We start from the raw sequence: 15431 nt of genomic DNA, 5'->3' as shown, positions 1-15431 counted from the left end.
CTCTGTTACCTTCTCGAACTGCTCAGAACAGCTGACCATACCCAGTGATGGCCACATCTTCCTGGTGAGAGCAGCCACTCTCCCTTCGTGGACTCCAGACAAACCACCTTCTGGATGCTCGGCCCCTGAGTGGGCTTGTATGCTGGGGTGCATAGCAGGTAGAGGGGAAGCAGGCTGGTTCTGCCCCCCGTCCCTGTGTCCAGGCCCTGCCAAGGCTGACCCAGACATGGCATCTCCATACTATGCCATGTGGTCATCACCCCAGACCTAGGATCACTCTTCCCAGACCTTGGAGCCCACCAACCTTGATGGAGGGGACAGTACCTGTTGGGCCAGCCTGGCTGACCAGTGGAGCAGAAGCCCTCGGGGTCCTGGAATCAGCCGGCTCTTGCTTGCGGTGTGGGTGGGTGGGCAGAGCAGGTGCTAGGAGAGGTGAGGGAGGAACAAGGCTGGTGTGTGTCTCAGTCTGGTACGCTTCTCATTTAGAGGCTGTGGCTCTGGGCACGGTGCTCCCACTTGAAAATCCGAGAGAGGTTCCTTGGAGCCCTTGCTCTGCATCAGGGCTGTTGGATGCCTCTCTCGGATTCCGAGTTCACTCCTGTTTGCCTTGGTCTTGAGGACTGGGACCTGTGGACACATGGCAGCCATTGGGCTGAGGAGGCCCAGGTGATGCCCATTGCCGTAGCCCACCAGCAGCCCACATCTGGTTGGCCTCATGGGAACGAGGGCAGGCAGGCCAGCCCCTGATGGCTCCTTCTCCCCCCAAGCTGGGTGGGGATGGGCAGCTTTTGAGAGGCCCTGCAGAATGGAGCCTTCTCCTTGGGCCTGGTGCCCAGGCTGCATTCCGTGGACACTCAGATATCCTTCTAGTAGGGTCTTCTTGCTTTGGTTTCCCTAGGCCTTGTTCACCTGCTGGGGCTTGGGCTCCGCCTTTCCCTCCCTTTTTCCTGTAGCTGAGCATCGCAGAACAACATGGGGTTCAGGTCACTGGGAATGCATCTCAGGACCTGGTTCTCCCCTCCCCCCACACATGACCCTTCCCTCCTGCCCGCAGCCCCGGTGAGCCTCCGTTCCTTGCCGTACAGGGTTCTTGGTTCTACTTGCTGTTTGGGGCCTCTCAGTTTGGCTGTTCCTCTGCCCAGTGTGGGGGCCCCTGGACAGGGCCCCCAGGAGGTGGTTCTCAAGTCTAGCACCAGCCTCCACCTTGTGACTGTGCCCAGGCGCTGGACCAGGAGGGGCCACAGGTGCCTCCAAATCTGGGATCATGAATGCAAAGATGTCACTTGACCAGGGGCACGCCTCCATCAGCGAACTTCAGCAGACCAGACAAGGGCACACCATGTGTGGACGTGGCCCCCATAGGGCCTCCCTTGCTTCCCATCAGTCCTCCACTGGGCCTGTGGCTCTTGGGTTCCTAGCTCCCTGGGTCCCCCCAACGGTGGCCACATCCCAGGGGAATGAGACCATCCATGCCTCACCTGCCAGACCCTCACCTGGAACCCAGCTCACCTTAGCCCCCAGGACCCCACAGTCCCCTTGTGCCCCTTCATGTGCACAGCCCTGCCCCATGTCACCTTCCCAGGAGGTCTCCCCTGACCACCAGTGGCCACATCCCCTGTCCTTCTCAGCCCTTAGGACCACTTACAGGATCATCCCTCTCCCTTTTCTCTGTCTTCCTACAAGCGTGGATGTTCCTGTGTTTGCCAGCTGTTCCTCAGCATGGACCAGCAAGCACTCAGCAACCATCTGTTGAATGAACCTGTTGAGGGTCATGGGCACTAGGAACATGCTACGCTTGGGACACCTGTTCTCTGTCTGGACCCTTGGGAACCTGTAGGTAGCAGGAAGCACATCCCACCAACGAGATCAAATGAGCTTCAGGTGCTCATAAGCAGGGCAAGGCTGGAAACTGCCGCTCCCCATCCCTGGGACACCCCCAGCCCAGGGTCTGGTGCAGCATCTCTCAGAGGCAGCCACGCCTGGGGGCTGCTGTGACCTGCCTCTCCTGTGCAACGCTGCACCCTTCCACTCTGCTGTGGCTGTCACTGGGCCAGTGGCTTGCCGACCAGCTCCATGGGTGGAGGGAGGTGTCTGTCCTGGGCTGGGGAACAATCCGGGGAAGGATGTGGGGCCCCCGCTCAGTCTCTCCACCCCCGAGTCTGGGGACTTCCTTCAGCAGCGGCCTCTCCCCTCCCGGCCCAGTAGGGACGGCGCCAAGCTGCACCTGTTTCCAAACCCTCTTCAGGGTGCAAGCAGGTGAAGAAAGGAGCATCCTGTGTGTGCCCTAACGTAGTGAATCACCCCTGGGACCGTGTGAGCCATGGTGGCCCTCGGGAGCCCTACTGTGCAGCCGGGAGCTGGAGACCCATGAGCTCGGACACGCAGTTTCTCACGGCCCCCAGCGGCTCCCACTGCAACTGTGTGCGGGACAAGCTCTGTGACAGTTTTCTGGGTCAGACATTGTTCTCCGTCCAGAAGGAAGTCAAAAGAAACACTTTGTTGACGCCGAGCAGATGTGAGCTTTTCCTCTGGGTTCAGACGTGAGCGTGAGGGCTGGTGAGGCGCGGGGGGCTGGCCTGGGTGGCAGAGCACAGTGTCGGGTCTGACTTCCAGGCTCCCCCCTCAGTGAAGGGACCCGAGAGCAGGACACCTCCTGCCGCTGAGAGGAAGCACCTGACCTTGGTCGCTGGGGTAAGCTGGAGCCGCCCCCTGGCCTTCGACCTCCTGAGGGCGTGTGGGGAAGGGGTGTCAGGACAGCCAAGCCAGAGTGGAGACAGGACCTGGCTTCCTCACGCTGTAGGGCCGCTCCAACCCAGACAGTGACGGACACGGAAGGGTCGGGACCAAATCTGGGCTGGGGTGCACCCAGAGCAGGCCCTGCGCTCGTGGGCCCAGAGTTCAGCCCCAGAGGAGGCAGATGTGTCTCCCCCCTTGCTGGCGTGGGGGAAGGGGCAGAAACAGCACCGGGGCACTGACCCACCAGGCTCTCAGGTGGGCAGTGAGGGACACTGTCCACGCAGCCAGAGGGGCTGCGTCGGGATCCGCTGATTTGCTTCCAGGGGCTCAGCCCAGGGGAGGGCTAACGGGGTTTCCATCTCTTTCTCTTGAGCTTTTCTAGGACAGCGTTTGGACTCAAGCCCACCCAGACCAGCAGCTTCCCCACCGCTGCCTAGGGGTGCGTCCGGTCTGCACGGGGCCCACTGAGAAGGAAAGCCCTGAATGCTCCCTGCCCTCTGACCACAGGCCAGCCCCGTGCCTGCGCCCTTCTTGCCTCACCCTCAGACTCAGGGCCGCACGCACTCACGTGGCACGTCAGCGGGGCTGGAGATGTCCTCGAACCTTTGGAGTCCTTGGAGAGGGCTCCCCAAGAGGAAGGACCAGGAGTCAGCGCCGAGAAAGACCCCTCAGCCTCAGGCCTCCCCCTGTTGCCAGGACCATGGTTGCGGTCTCAGGGCTGGGACCACATGGTGCCCCCTCTGTGGCTGTGGGCTGCCAAGGACACCTGGCCTCCTGAGTGACCCCAACGACCTTGGCCAAGCTACCAGGCTGTGGGCAGCACGTTCTCTACCAGCCACCAGGGACCCCAGTGCCCAGGATCCCCCCCTTGGCAGAAACTTGACACCTCCTGCCAGACAGGAGATGGCTGACCAAGGGCTGGGGGGCAGCATCCTGCTAAGGCCGTGAATGAGGAGAAGTGAATGCTGGGCTGCACACAAAGTGAGAGGCAGCTCTGTCTGAGCCGTGGGCGGGGGAGGGGGGATGTCCCCAGAGCCTGTGGTGCAGACATGGGGACTTCCCTCCATCCAGGCTCTGGGGGGGTCCCCACCCGAGGCTCTCTGTGTTCTGGGACCCAGCTCAACATGGAGCACGATGCCCAGCACAGTCTCTGATCCTGGTCGTCAGGAAGGCCCGTCTCCACCTCCCCTTACCTGGCAGGGGCTTCCCTCCCATCCCCACATCAGAGGCCTTTGGAAGCAAGGATCCCTTCTGGGTGTGGCGGCGGGCGGGCAGGTCTGAGGCCTGAGGCCTGGGCCTGGAGCTGCAGCTGCGATGGACGCAACTGACCCATGGCTGAGTCACGGCAGAGGAGCCTGTCGTATGCAGGGCTGACTGGAGCTTGGTCCTCTCTCCCCCCCTCCCCAGACATATCTGCGGCTTGCCAGCCAGCTGTGCCGGGGGCTGGACACACAGACCCCACAGATGCTGTCCGCCTCATGGAGCCCAGCCAGGTGAGGCTGTGAGCCAGGAGGCAGGTGCTGCGGGCTGAGGGTGAGAGGGATGGCTTGGCAGAGCCGTGACCCAGGGATGGAGCGCTTCACATGGCCAGAGCCCTGGGAGTGAAGGGGCGGAGGAGGGGAGGGCCTGGAGCCAGTGGGGTCCCACCCAGGAGACACCCGTGGCCATCCAGACACCGTTCAAAGAGGCTCGGACAGCAGCGCCGAGGTCTTCCGGTTCAGCCTTAATGAGAAGGAAGGAGGAGAGCCACCTGTCCTTCAGGAGAGGTGAGGACCTACCTCAGGAGAGTGTGGTCACGGGGGCTGGGAGGTGAGCAGGAGAGGCGCGGGAGTGGTGCTGGCTCACTGTCTGGTTCTCCAGATCTGGAGGGGAGGAGCGGGCGGAGATTTACAGCCCAAGCCCCGAGCTGGGGCACAGTGGCTCTCTTGGCTGTCTTTGAAGAAAACACACAAAGCTCCAGAGGGCTTGGCTGGTGTGGCTCCGTGGCTCCGGCAGGTGGCACTTCCTCCCTGCTGATCCAGCTGCATTTCTGGTCGGCAGCACCTACACCTCCTGAGTTCCCAGCGCTTTGCTTACACAGCCCTACCTTTCCTATGCCATCTTGATTTGTTTTAGTTGAAATATAATACACAGAACATAAAATTTACCATTCTAAAGTGTGCATTTTAGTGGGTTTTAGTGTATTCACAAGGTTGTGCGGCTGTCACAATTCTCTAATTCCAGAACATTGTCCCGGTCCTGGTAAGAAACCCCGTCCGCCATTAGCTGCCGTTCCCTTTTCCCCTCTGCCCCTGGCCCCTGCCCTGGCAACCGCTAATCTACTTTCTAGCTGGATTTGCCTGTTGCGCACATCACCGGTAAACGGAATCAGACAGGATGTGGTCTTTGTGCCTGGCCCCTTTCACTCCAGATACTGCTTCCCGAGGCTCACGCACACTGCGGCATGTACAACACACTTTGTTCCTTCGGTGGCTGGGCCACACTCCATTGTGCAGATTGACCTTCATCAGCTGTGGGACATCTGGGTCGATCCCACAGTCTCGCTATCGTGGGTAACATGCCATCGTATTTTATGGGTAATGCTATAGAACAACATGTTTTCAGGGCCCAGGAGGATGTGTCCTAGCAGGAGCATCTGTGTCCTCTACTCCCACGGACCACAGACCCACCCTGGTGGCGTCTCAGCTGCCTTCTGGCCAGGCTCCACCTCCCAACCTGACTCTGAACTTCCTTCAGTGCCTGGGAAGGAGGGGGTGTTCCTGGACCTTTGCTAGGGCCAACCTGCTAGTTTTAAAATGTGGCAACACATTAATAAAACAACAACAAAAACCCCCAGAAACTTTAGGTGAAACAAAGCTCCCTGCCACCTTGCTTGGCCAAAGCCCTGCCCTTGACCTCAGAGAGGCAGCGTCTGTCCTTCCCAGCTGAGCCACCTGAGTTTAAGGGTCTGTCCCAGGGCCACGTGGATAGTCAAAGAGCAGAGCTAGGGTCGCAGGAAGCCTTACAATCTCTGTTCCTCCCTGACCGAGTCAGCCCTACCTCAGATGCCTGATAGCCGTGGGCTGGGAAATGGTGTGACCACCAAGGGACAGGGCAGCCAGGTGATGGGCGGGACCACCCCAGTGGGGCAGCACCCCGCCTCTTGTGTCCCGGCCCTACACATTCTGGCCTCGAGTGCTGGGGGCACGGGCTTGCTTTCCAGACTGTCCCCACTAACACACGGGCAGGGGCCCCAGGCGATCCAGGAACCCAGGATGTGGTCATGTCCGCTCAGCTCTCCCACCAGACTGGGCTCAGGGGTGCACAAGGGCTGATGGCCCTTGGATGCACTCAGGACTGGGCCAGGTCTGGCTGGAAGGGCAAGCAAGAGGCCCTGGCTGCCCCCGTGTGCGCCCGGGGAGCGGTGCCATTGCCACCTGGACCTGGCCAGCAGCCTAATGACCACCTGCCTTCTGCCACCTTCCTCCAGCACAGGGTTCTCTCCTCCCTCCCTCCCTCTGCTCTCCTCTCCAGCCCCCACCAGCACCGGCCCAGGATGACCGGAACTGGGGCCCGTCCCTGCCTGTGGGAGGGACGAACCTGCCCGTGGCTGCCCCACGAGGCCGCGGCCCACAGCCCTCTCTTCCCTCCCTGCTCTGTCTCCCTCTCCCTTCTTTTCCTCCTTCCCCTCTCCCTTCCCTCCCCTTCTCTCCCTAACTCCTGTCATTCCTTCCTCCCATTTCCTTGATAATCCGTCACCTGTCAAAAGGTGGGGGGACCGGGAGCAGGGTGCAGAGGGGGGAAGGGAAGAGGCTGTTCTCGGTTGGGCGCTGAGCAGCATGCCCACAGAGAAGTGAAGACAGGCCCAGAGAGCCACACCGCCCCGGGAGCTTCCGGAGTGCCAGGGCAGGGCACAGAGTTGGGAAGCAGGAGCCCAGGTGGGACAGGAAAGCGGTGCCCTCTGCGGAGTCGCTGAGGTCTGGGAGGCCTGAGCCAAGCGGGGTGCGGGCAAGGCGGTCGCTCAGGCAGGCACGTCTGCCCTGAGTCGCTGATAGCTCAGGACTGCAATGATGTCTATGTCACTGACTAGGCCCCAAGGACAACTGACCATGGCCCAGAGGGTCCCTGACTACAGACGGGGAGGAGGGCATGGTGGCTGCCCATGCCCAGCCCACCCCCAAGGGTCTGCACTCAGTGAGCAGCCTTGACCCTCGACAGAGGAGCCACGGAAGGGGAGGGTTGGGTCACCTTCCCTGTAGCATCTCACCCCCACCTCGGCCGGGGCTGTGCTGCACGCACCCTGGCACCTCCCCAGCTCCCCCTCGCTGGTCCAGACCCCTCTTCTTGGTGCTGGACCCCTCACAGTGACCTGCCTGGAGTACGGTGGATGGAGCGGGCCCAGGCCAGGGACCCCCTCCCCCACCCCCACGGTCACCTCCTCCCCCACTGCCACCCCCAGAGGAGCGGGGCCCTGCCGAACTGGGTCAGAGGCAGCGGCTGACCTGTCAGAGCCGCCCAGCACATGTTGGAACTCTGGGAGCTGGGAAGCCAGAGTGGATCGCGCTGCTCTGAGACCCCAGGGACCCCTGGGAACCCGGCCCACGGCACTTAACCGCTAAGGAGCGAACAAGCTTTAGTGAAGAGCCGACAGCTGTCTGCTAGGGAAGCAGAGTTAACGAGGAGGGTGGGGGGTGTGAAACGGGAGGGTCCACCTTTGAACCCCCCACCTGCCACTCCTGTGCTCTCCCCACCCCCCAGGCTTGGGTTTGGAGCCCCGGGTCTGAGCCAGGCCTGGGCTCAGCAGGGTCCCCTGGAGGCCTGGGTGTGAGTGCGTGTGTATGGGGGGGGAGTTGTGAAACTCCTCCGGTAGGGAAATGAAGTCTGGGTCTGGGACCACCCCACCCTCCCAGACCTGCGTAAGTGTGACCGCAGAAAGTGGGGGGAGGAAGGGGTGTCCCCAAGTGCTACAGGACCCAGGAGTGCAGGTGGGTGTGCAGCCAGGGAGGGCTCTGGCCAGCAGACCTCCTTCCCAGGCTGCCCCCAGCCGTCAGGGGCCTGGGAGTTATGCCCCCTCCACCCCTCTCTCGGCCCAGGTCACAGGAGCAAAGAGCAGTGGTGTCTTCTGCCTCCCAGGGGCAGCACTGACTGGGCTTTCCCTTGCAGCCGCTTCTCCCTCCCTCCCTCCCTTCCTTCCTGCAAGTGGAAACTACCCCTGAGCCCTGTTAGCTTCTGCTGAACAGAAGAGGGAACTGAAGCAGGGAGGCCACAGGCTTCTGCTCCTCTCCTCATTGGGTGGCACCCCAGGCCACCCTTGCTTTGGAAGAGTGAGTGTTGGTGAGGCGTGGGCATCCATCTGATCGGGGGGAGGGGGGCAGGATGTGCAGGGAGGGGTGAGCCCCTCGAAGGACTAGTTGTTGTGGAAAATCTTCTTCATACCGGATGCCTGGGTGGCTCAGTTGGTTAATTGTCTGATTTGTCTCGGGTCATGGTCTCAGGGTCCTGGGATAGAGCCCTGAGCCTCTGGGCTGCACCCCCAGCCCCGGAGCCCCTGAGCCCTGAGCCCCCGAACCCGTGAGCCCTGAGCCCCTTGAGCCCCCAGCCCTGCAGGCTGGCTTCACCCTCAGCCCACCCAGGAGTCTGCTTCTCCCTCTCCCTCTGCCCCTCTCCCCCTTGTGTACTTGTTCTCTCTCTCTCTCTCAAATAAATAAAGTCTTAAAAAAAAAAAAAAAAGAAAATCTTCATCCTCCAAAAAGTGACAATGCTGGAAGTGTGCGTCCCTCAAAGTCCCATTATTTCAGGCACGAATCCATCAGCTAGGCGTATGGCTTTTTTTTCTATGGGATTCTGTCCTCAAAGAGCAGACCCCTCTCTCCATGCCTCTTGGAGGACATTACCGGGTTGTGTTCCAAACCAGTGGTGACAAATCAGGGGCCACCGTGGTTCATGTAGTGTGTGCCAGCTTCCCCAGCATCACCAGCAGAAGCTGCTTCATAAATTCTGGGTTTTGCTTGTTTCCCAGGAGCAACACAGTAGCTTGTGAGTTTGAGTTTCTTCCTCAGGTATGAGTTTGAATAGCGATTTCCTTAAGTGATCGCCTGTAGGGTGATGGATCAGATTGGAGAGGAGCCTCTGGAGACACACCTTCGGCTCAGGTGGGAGGAGGTCTTGGAGGAGGGGACAGGGCCCCGAGGGACACAGATGGCTCCTCCCTTGGGTTATGAGTAGAATTCGGGAAAGGGCCAGTGTTGGGGCTATTGGGTGGGTTTCCCGAAACCGCCAGGAGGGGTGCAGCTCCCAGGCTGTTGTGTCCCCTTGGCCTGAGAGGGCAGGAGCAGGGGAAGTGACCCGAGCCCCACGTGGCTGTTTGGGGAGGCCACCCAGCAGCTGGGATCTTCTCTTGGAGGGTGCAGCCAGCCCCAAGGACACAGAGGATGCACTCCCACCCCTGCGCCTGGCCAGACCCCCTCCAGCGAACCCAACCAGGAGCCACCGAGTCACACCCAGTCATCCCCGTCACTTCTTCCAGCAGGAGGGGCCTGGTCCAGCAGCCAGCAAGCCCAGTGGCTCCAGCAAAGTCCCCATCACACAGATTTCCAGAGCCCCAGATCTCCAGACCTGGGGGCTCCAGCCAGAATCTTTTCTCAGAAGGGGCAGTGCTGTGCCTGTTCTCCCTCTGCCCACCCATCCCCATCCTGCAGGCGGGGCCTTCCTCAATTCACTTCCTTCTTTCGCCTTCCCACTACTTGTGCTTTAGCAGAGAGCCTCTAGAAAGTGTTGGGTGCAGACTTCCTCCTGTCTGGGGACAGCGTGGGGGAGGGTCCCCAGCTGCCTCCCAGGCCTCCCCTGAGGACCCGCATGAGGAGCAGCAGTGAGGACCGAGCGGTGCCCGCTGGCCGAGAGCCTGCACTCTTCAGGCCCTCGGGGCCCAGGATAGTGTCCGAGCCCCAGCACTTAACCGTGGCGGAGCAGGTGCAGGTGCCTCCTGGACACGTCCTTACCCACTCGGTGAGAGAAAGGGGTGGCCAGCCTTCCCGGAGCGGGAACCCTGTGAGAGCAGGCTTTCCAAGTGTGTCCCCCAGAGCCTTGCTCCCCTGGTGTTCATGCCACCTGGAAGGGGGTGGTCTGGGGGATGGTGCCCACGCACCAGGGCTTGCTGGGCAGGAAGGGTGGACACCGTGGCCTCGTGCAAAGGTTCCAGCCCAGTGCTGTGCCGGCTGGGCTATGGGATGAGTCCCCTCCTTGTCACCCCCATGTGGGTGCCTTCCTCCCAGTCACCAGGTAGAGCAGGTGGAGATAGGGGTCCCTGTGGAAGCAGAGAGTGGGCAGATGGGCTCCTTCCTCCTTCGTTTCCCAGAGTGGCTCACTGGTCCTCCTCTGACTCCCCTGCTCCTGCTCTCACCCAAGAGGGGAGGGGTCTCAGCGGGGGACTGCCTGGCAGAGGGGCATCTCGGCCCACGGTGTGCCTGTGAGGCTGGCCGTCACACCAGCTGCCATGTGGGTGTGCAGGGCTCCAGTGGGCAGGGTGTCTGGGCAGGGTCACCTCAGCTAGCTGTGGGCACATGAGAAAATCGAGAAAACCTCCGCCGTGAGTCCTGGGGAGATGGTGCTTGATGAGCCTCCTTAGAAACGAGCAGACAGACCTCTGGTGGCCAGAGTTGCAGCTCAGTGCTCTGTTCACTGAGTCTGAACAGCAAGATCTCGACATGAGGGTCTCGAGCGGCACAGAGACAGTTCTAGTGCTTTCTGGAAAGTGTGACTGCTTTCCTGGAGCAAGTATTATCGAAGACCCGTCTTCGTCCCCTTGGGCTCCGGACATAGCGCCGTAGTCTGGGGGCTTAAGCAACAGTTATTTCTCAGTCTGGAGACTGGCATTCTGGGGTCAGGGCGTCAGCACGGTCAGCTTCTGGTGCGGCCACCTCCTGGCTTGCCTGCTCGCTGCATCCTCACCGGTGGAGGGCTGAGGGCGTCCTCCGGGACCTCTTTATAAGGGCACTCACCCCATCCATGGGGCTCCACCCTCATGCCCCAATCACCTCCCAATACCATCACCTGGGGGTTAGGGCTTCAACATGCGAATTTGGGGGACACAAACATCCAGTGTATAGCAACCCCTCCTTCCCAGGAACCACATGAACCACAAATGAAGAGAAAGAAAGGACGGGAAGGTGTGGCCACCATGTGCACCAAGCCTTTCAAAGCCAGTGTCTTGTGGACATCAAGGAAGGCCCCACCCCCCAGATGAGAACAGCGAGGCTGATTCCTCAGAGTGCACTGAAGTGGGGGTCCCATGACACTTGTGTGTGGCAGAGACCCAGGGGCAGGCAGGGGAGTAGGAGACGTCGTAGTGGGAAGGGGGCTCAGGGGCCCCGATGGAGGCTGGGAGCACAGAGCTAGAAGAGGGGCACCCTTGAGGTTGGTCCGGGGAGCACGCTGGCTTTCTCCTGAGTTGGAAGGGGGAGCGGTGAGTGGGAAAGCTGGTGCACACAGGACCCTCACGTCTGGTCACTGTCCATCTCCTGGCAGGTTTGGGCGAGTGGTCCCAGGGGCTGTGCATGGCTTTCCGAGCTGGTGGTCCCGTAGTCTGCCCAGTCAGTCTGTCTCCATCTCTTGCAGCCCGAGGGTGGTTTTCTTCTCTGGAGACCAGAGGCGGCTTCCAGGGCTGGATTCGCAGGCAGCACCCATGGATCCTGGCCCTGCGGAGGAAGGTGTGGCCCCGGCCATCTCCCCACTGAAGCCTGGCGAGAAGTTCCACCTGTTTGTGAGTTACAGCAGCATGGATGCCGTGTGGACGCACGGGCTCATCAGCCGCCTGGAAGCTGACCTCCCGGGGCTGAGAATCTGCCTGCACGAGCGGGACTTCACCCCGGGCAGGAACGTCCTGGAGAACATGGCCGAGTGTATCCAGCAGAGCCAGAAGGTGCTGCTGGTGCTGAGCCAGGACTTTGTGCAGAGTAGGTGGTGCCTCCTGGAGGCCGACCTGTCCCTGTTCGGCTACTGCTTGGAGAGGAAGCCGGTCATCCCGGTCCTGCTGCGGCCCTGCCAGATCCCGCTGCACCTCAGCCACCTGACCTACCTGGAGGCCACAGACAGCCGCTTCCACCTCAAGGTGCAGCATCTCCTGTGCCAGCCCAACCACAGGCTGACGCGCGCCCTGCCCGCCCGGCACCCGACCCCCTCCCTCTACAGCGGGAAGACCCTCCTGACCCTGAACTGCATCAACAGGGACAGCCTGCCCTCATGGAAGGTGGGGTCCTTCAGCACCCTGGGTGTCCCCGACCCCTTGAAGGAGGTGTTGGAGGACCCCGAGGTGTACAAGCATGCCGTGGGCATCCTGAATGGGGTGCAGTCCCCCAGGTCCTGCCTCCGGTACCTGGGCTGCCGGGTCCCCCTGGGCATCTTCCTGATCACCCTCTCCTTGGCGATGCTTCTCCTCCCCGTGATGCTGGGGCTGCAGCGAAACCCACCGGCGGAGCGCTTCCTCCTAATCTCCGCCACCGTCTTTTTCTGCCCTCTCCTCGTCGCCTTGGGGGTGAACAGCCTGTGCTGGTTCAGGAGGTTTTCTCGGAAGAAGATGCGGGAGCTGGAGCTCAGAGTGGGCGAGGCCAACGTCCTGCTGGCGCCCCACTCCCTGCTGATGGGCTGTGACACCATGAACAAGCTGCACTTCGTGTACGTGCTGCTGGGGGACTGCAGGCAGGTCTTCCTGCAGGCCCCACAGGGCGAGGCCCTGTTCCGGGAGGCCCTCCTGCGCTTCTCGTCCAGCTACACCTGCTGCGTGGCCCACGCACACTTCCCCGCCTGCGAGGACACCCAGGGGGCTCCAGGCCACCTGGAGCTGGGCCTGTGCTTCTGCCAGTTCGTCTCTCTGCAGCTGATGAAACACGAGGGTCTTGGGGTTAACCCCGTGTGACGACAGGAGGGGCCCCTGGGGCCATGGCTGGCCCTGCAGGCATGGCCTCCCCGAGACCCAGGTGGTGTACACGGGACCCTCACGTCTGGTCAGGACTTTCACCCTCGCCGAGGGCCCCACAGCCTGCTCTGAAGGCAGAGGTGGCCACGTCAGCCCAGGTGGCCTGACTGTTTGGGGAGGGGCTTTTTGATGAGACTATGTGAGGGGAGGCTGGGGAAGCAGCAGGTCCCCTTAGGATCTGGCCTGCTCTTGAGGAGGAGACGGTCACTGCCGCTGTCTGGGTGGCCGGTTCGTGTCCAGGGGACCAGGGCAGACCATGCTGGCTCCCTGTGGCCCCCTCCCTGAGCAGCTCTTCCAGGCACCTGCCCCTCGTCCTGGGACACGGAGCATGGTGATGCTGGGGTGAGCGGGGGCACCAGGCCGAGCGAAAGGACCCTGGGCCGTTCACCCTCTGCTCTCAGGGCACCAACACACAGCTGTCGACTCTGAGAGCCTGTGAGGGGCCAGCCACAGCCGTCCATGGCTGGGAACGATAAGGCCTGCGTGTGTCCTCAGTGGGGACGCCCCGTCAGACCTGGGTCTCTGCTCCCTCCCGGCCTCAGCCTCAGCCCGTCCCCAGCCTCCCTTTCCAGGGCGGAGGGTGTGCCTGTGCCTGGGGGCTGTCGCCTGGTGGAGCTATGTTCTCCACGCTTGCCCGCTCACCCTGAAGTCTGGCTTCCTGGGCTCAGACGTCACTCCGCACCCTGGTGTTTCTGGGCTTCTGCAGACGCCCTTCCCCGTGAGAACAGGGAACTATCTGCAGACAAGAACATGAAACGCTTGAGCTGGTTCTGTCTGTGGGGGCAGAACAGGGGGCACCGCGAGGCCGAGCTGCACGGCCCCCTCCGCTCTGAGCCCTGCCCAGTGGGTGGGGGTGAGACCCTCACACCCCATGCCCGTGCCCATGTGAAGGTCAGTCAGGCTCCAGAGACCCCCTCGGCTCCAGCAGAGCGCCAGGGCAGGACTTTGGAAATGAGGGGTGGCCCCCAGGGCGCTGCCTTGAGCCTCAGCTCACCTGTCTGTAAATGAGCAGTTGGCAGGTGACCTCCCGACAGATTTGAAGTTAGTGCTGGGCACATGTCCCCAGAACGCCTGGGCTTCCCTTGGGCTTGTGGCCCGGTGCCACACTGGTGAGTATTTGGCTCAGCTACTCTGGTTTGCTGACTTGCAAGCTCGGGCCCAGGCCACAGCCACAGAGCAGCAAGTCCCTCATCTGACCCCCGAGCAGCCCTTACCCTGTGCCCACCTCCCAGGACCTTCTCCTTACGTGCCCCTTAGATAAGATCCCCCAGCCCACACCATGGGTCTTACCAAAACCTTGCTCTTGTGGTTTGAACTGACCAATCTGGTCCTAGCTCAGGATCCCCAGAGCACCCCACCCAGAGACCGTGGTATTGGTGGGAGCTTCTGATCCTGCCTTGTCTGCACTCTGCCTTGACCACACTACCTTGACGTGGCCTCTCCAGGCATGCGCACACCTCCTCCAGGACCCGTGAGCAACAAACTTCTCTATTTCAACTTCTCTTGTGGAAGCACAGCAGATCCTGTGGTCTGTTGCTAAACCAAAGCTCCCCACTCGGCAGCCTGGACACTTAACACGTGTTAATGGAACACAGAGGCTGGACTGCTCGCCTCTCTCCTGGGGCCAGGACTGCCCCAGGAGGGTCGCCCTCAACAGGAGACTGGCCAGAGGCAGGTGTGTGAGGGGCAGAAAAGGGAGGGGCTCTGGGCAAGAGGGCAGTGTGAGCAAAGGCACAAGGTAGGACCCCAGGTCACAGGAGGACCTGCCAAGTAGGGGATGGTCCCGTGAACCCCAGGGCTCGCTGGGTGGCTTTGGGTGCCAGAACTTTCTTGGGGGCAGTGCTTGGCACCAGGATCCACTCCAAGGGGCCCCAGCACCTGGTCTCTGAGATGTCCAAAGCAGGGGGCATGGTCTGGGCCCCAGGCTGAGCAAGAGCCTCCCAGGAGCAGTGGGGACCCTCCAGCCCCCACAGTTGTGGCATGGGACGGGGACCCAACAGGCCCATCCATACCCACTGTGGGCCAGGGCCAAGCTCCCAGAGGGCACACACGGTCCTCACGGACACCGAGGGCCCAATCCAGGCCATATCAGTGGCTGCTCTGTCTGGGGTTGGTGCTGGGGGCCTGCGGGCCAAAGCCCAGCTGTGTGCAGGGGCCCCCACATGCACACACAGCCCCCACTCCTCAGGCAGTATTCCCACCCTACAGTGCTGTGCCGTGTGGCCCAGAGACAGCAGACGGATGAAAGAGAGACGACAAAGTCCTGTCACTTCAAAAGGCTGTGGTTTTTAAGGTCATGAAATAACACAGTTGTGCACACAATAAAGAGAAAAGGTCTAAATGAACCACTTTATAGGACCGTTGATCTTTTGCTCTGGCGGCTTTCAGATTGTGCCAGCTCAGAAGGCCAAGGAGGCTGGGCCTGTGGGGCCCTCGGCCTCCAGCCTGGACTCCTCCTCTCGCTCCCCATGCGGCATGTGTCCAGTTCTTGCACAGATCCCCTGCTGGGGCCGGGCCGTGTCAGGCTTGCGGAGACGCTAGGCCTAGGGGAGTGGCACCCCCAGTGCCCTCAGCGGAGCAGGGTCTGGGGCTGGCTGCACTCTGCCCCACACCCCCAGCCAACACCTACCCCCGGGTTGCATGACCCAGACCCGTGGCTCCAGAGGGCAGGGACCCCAGCACGCCCAGCAGCCTGGACGCGGGGCTGCCCCAAGCCACCCTGCCTGCCCTGACCCTTGTCCTTACC

General features: G+C 61.7%; 1 protein-coding gene across 1 annotated transcript; it reads left to right on the top strand.

Moving 5' to 3' along the window:
• Positions 1 to 9476: 9476 nt before the first annotated feature.
• LOC114221824 (uncharacterized) lies at positions 9477 to 15030 on the top strand. Its single transcript, XM_028119981.2, has 2 exons — positions 9477 to 9720; positions 11329 to 15030. Exon 2 carries the CDS (start codon positions 11396 to 11398, stop codon positions 12623 to 12625), a length of 1230 nt encoding a protein of 409 aa, XP_027975782.1. The 5' UTR covers positions 9477 to 9720; positions 11329 to 11395; the 3' UTR covers positions 12626 to 15030.
• The last annotated feature ends 401 nt before the right edge of the window (positions 15031 to 15431 follow it).

The sequence above is a fragment of the Eumetopias jubatus genome, unplaced genomic scaffold (genome assembly GCF_037043125.1).
Source record: "Eumetopias jubatus isolate StellerSeaLion01/CBP00866 unplaced genomic scaffold, mEumJub1_p1.0 scaffold_17, whole genome shotgun sequence".
NCBI lineage: Eukaryota > Metazoa > Chordata > Mammalia > Carnivora > Otariidae > Eumetopias > Eumetopias jubatus.
This window is presented reverse-complemented; position numbering and strand designations above follow the sequence as displayed.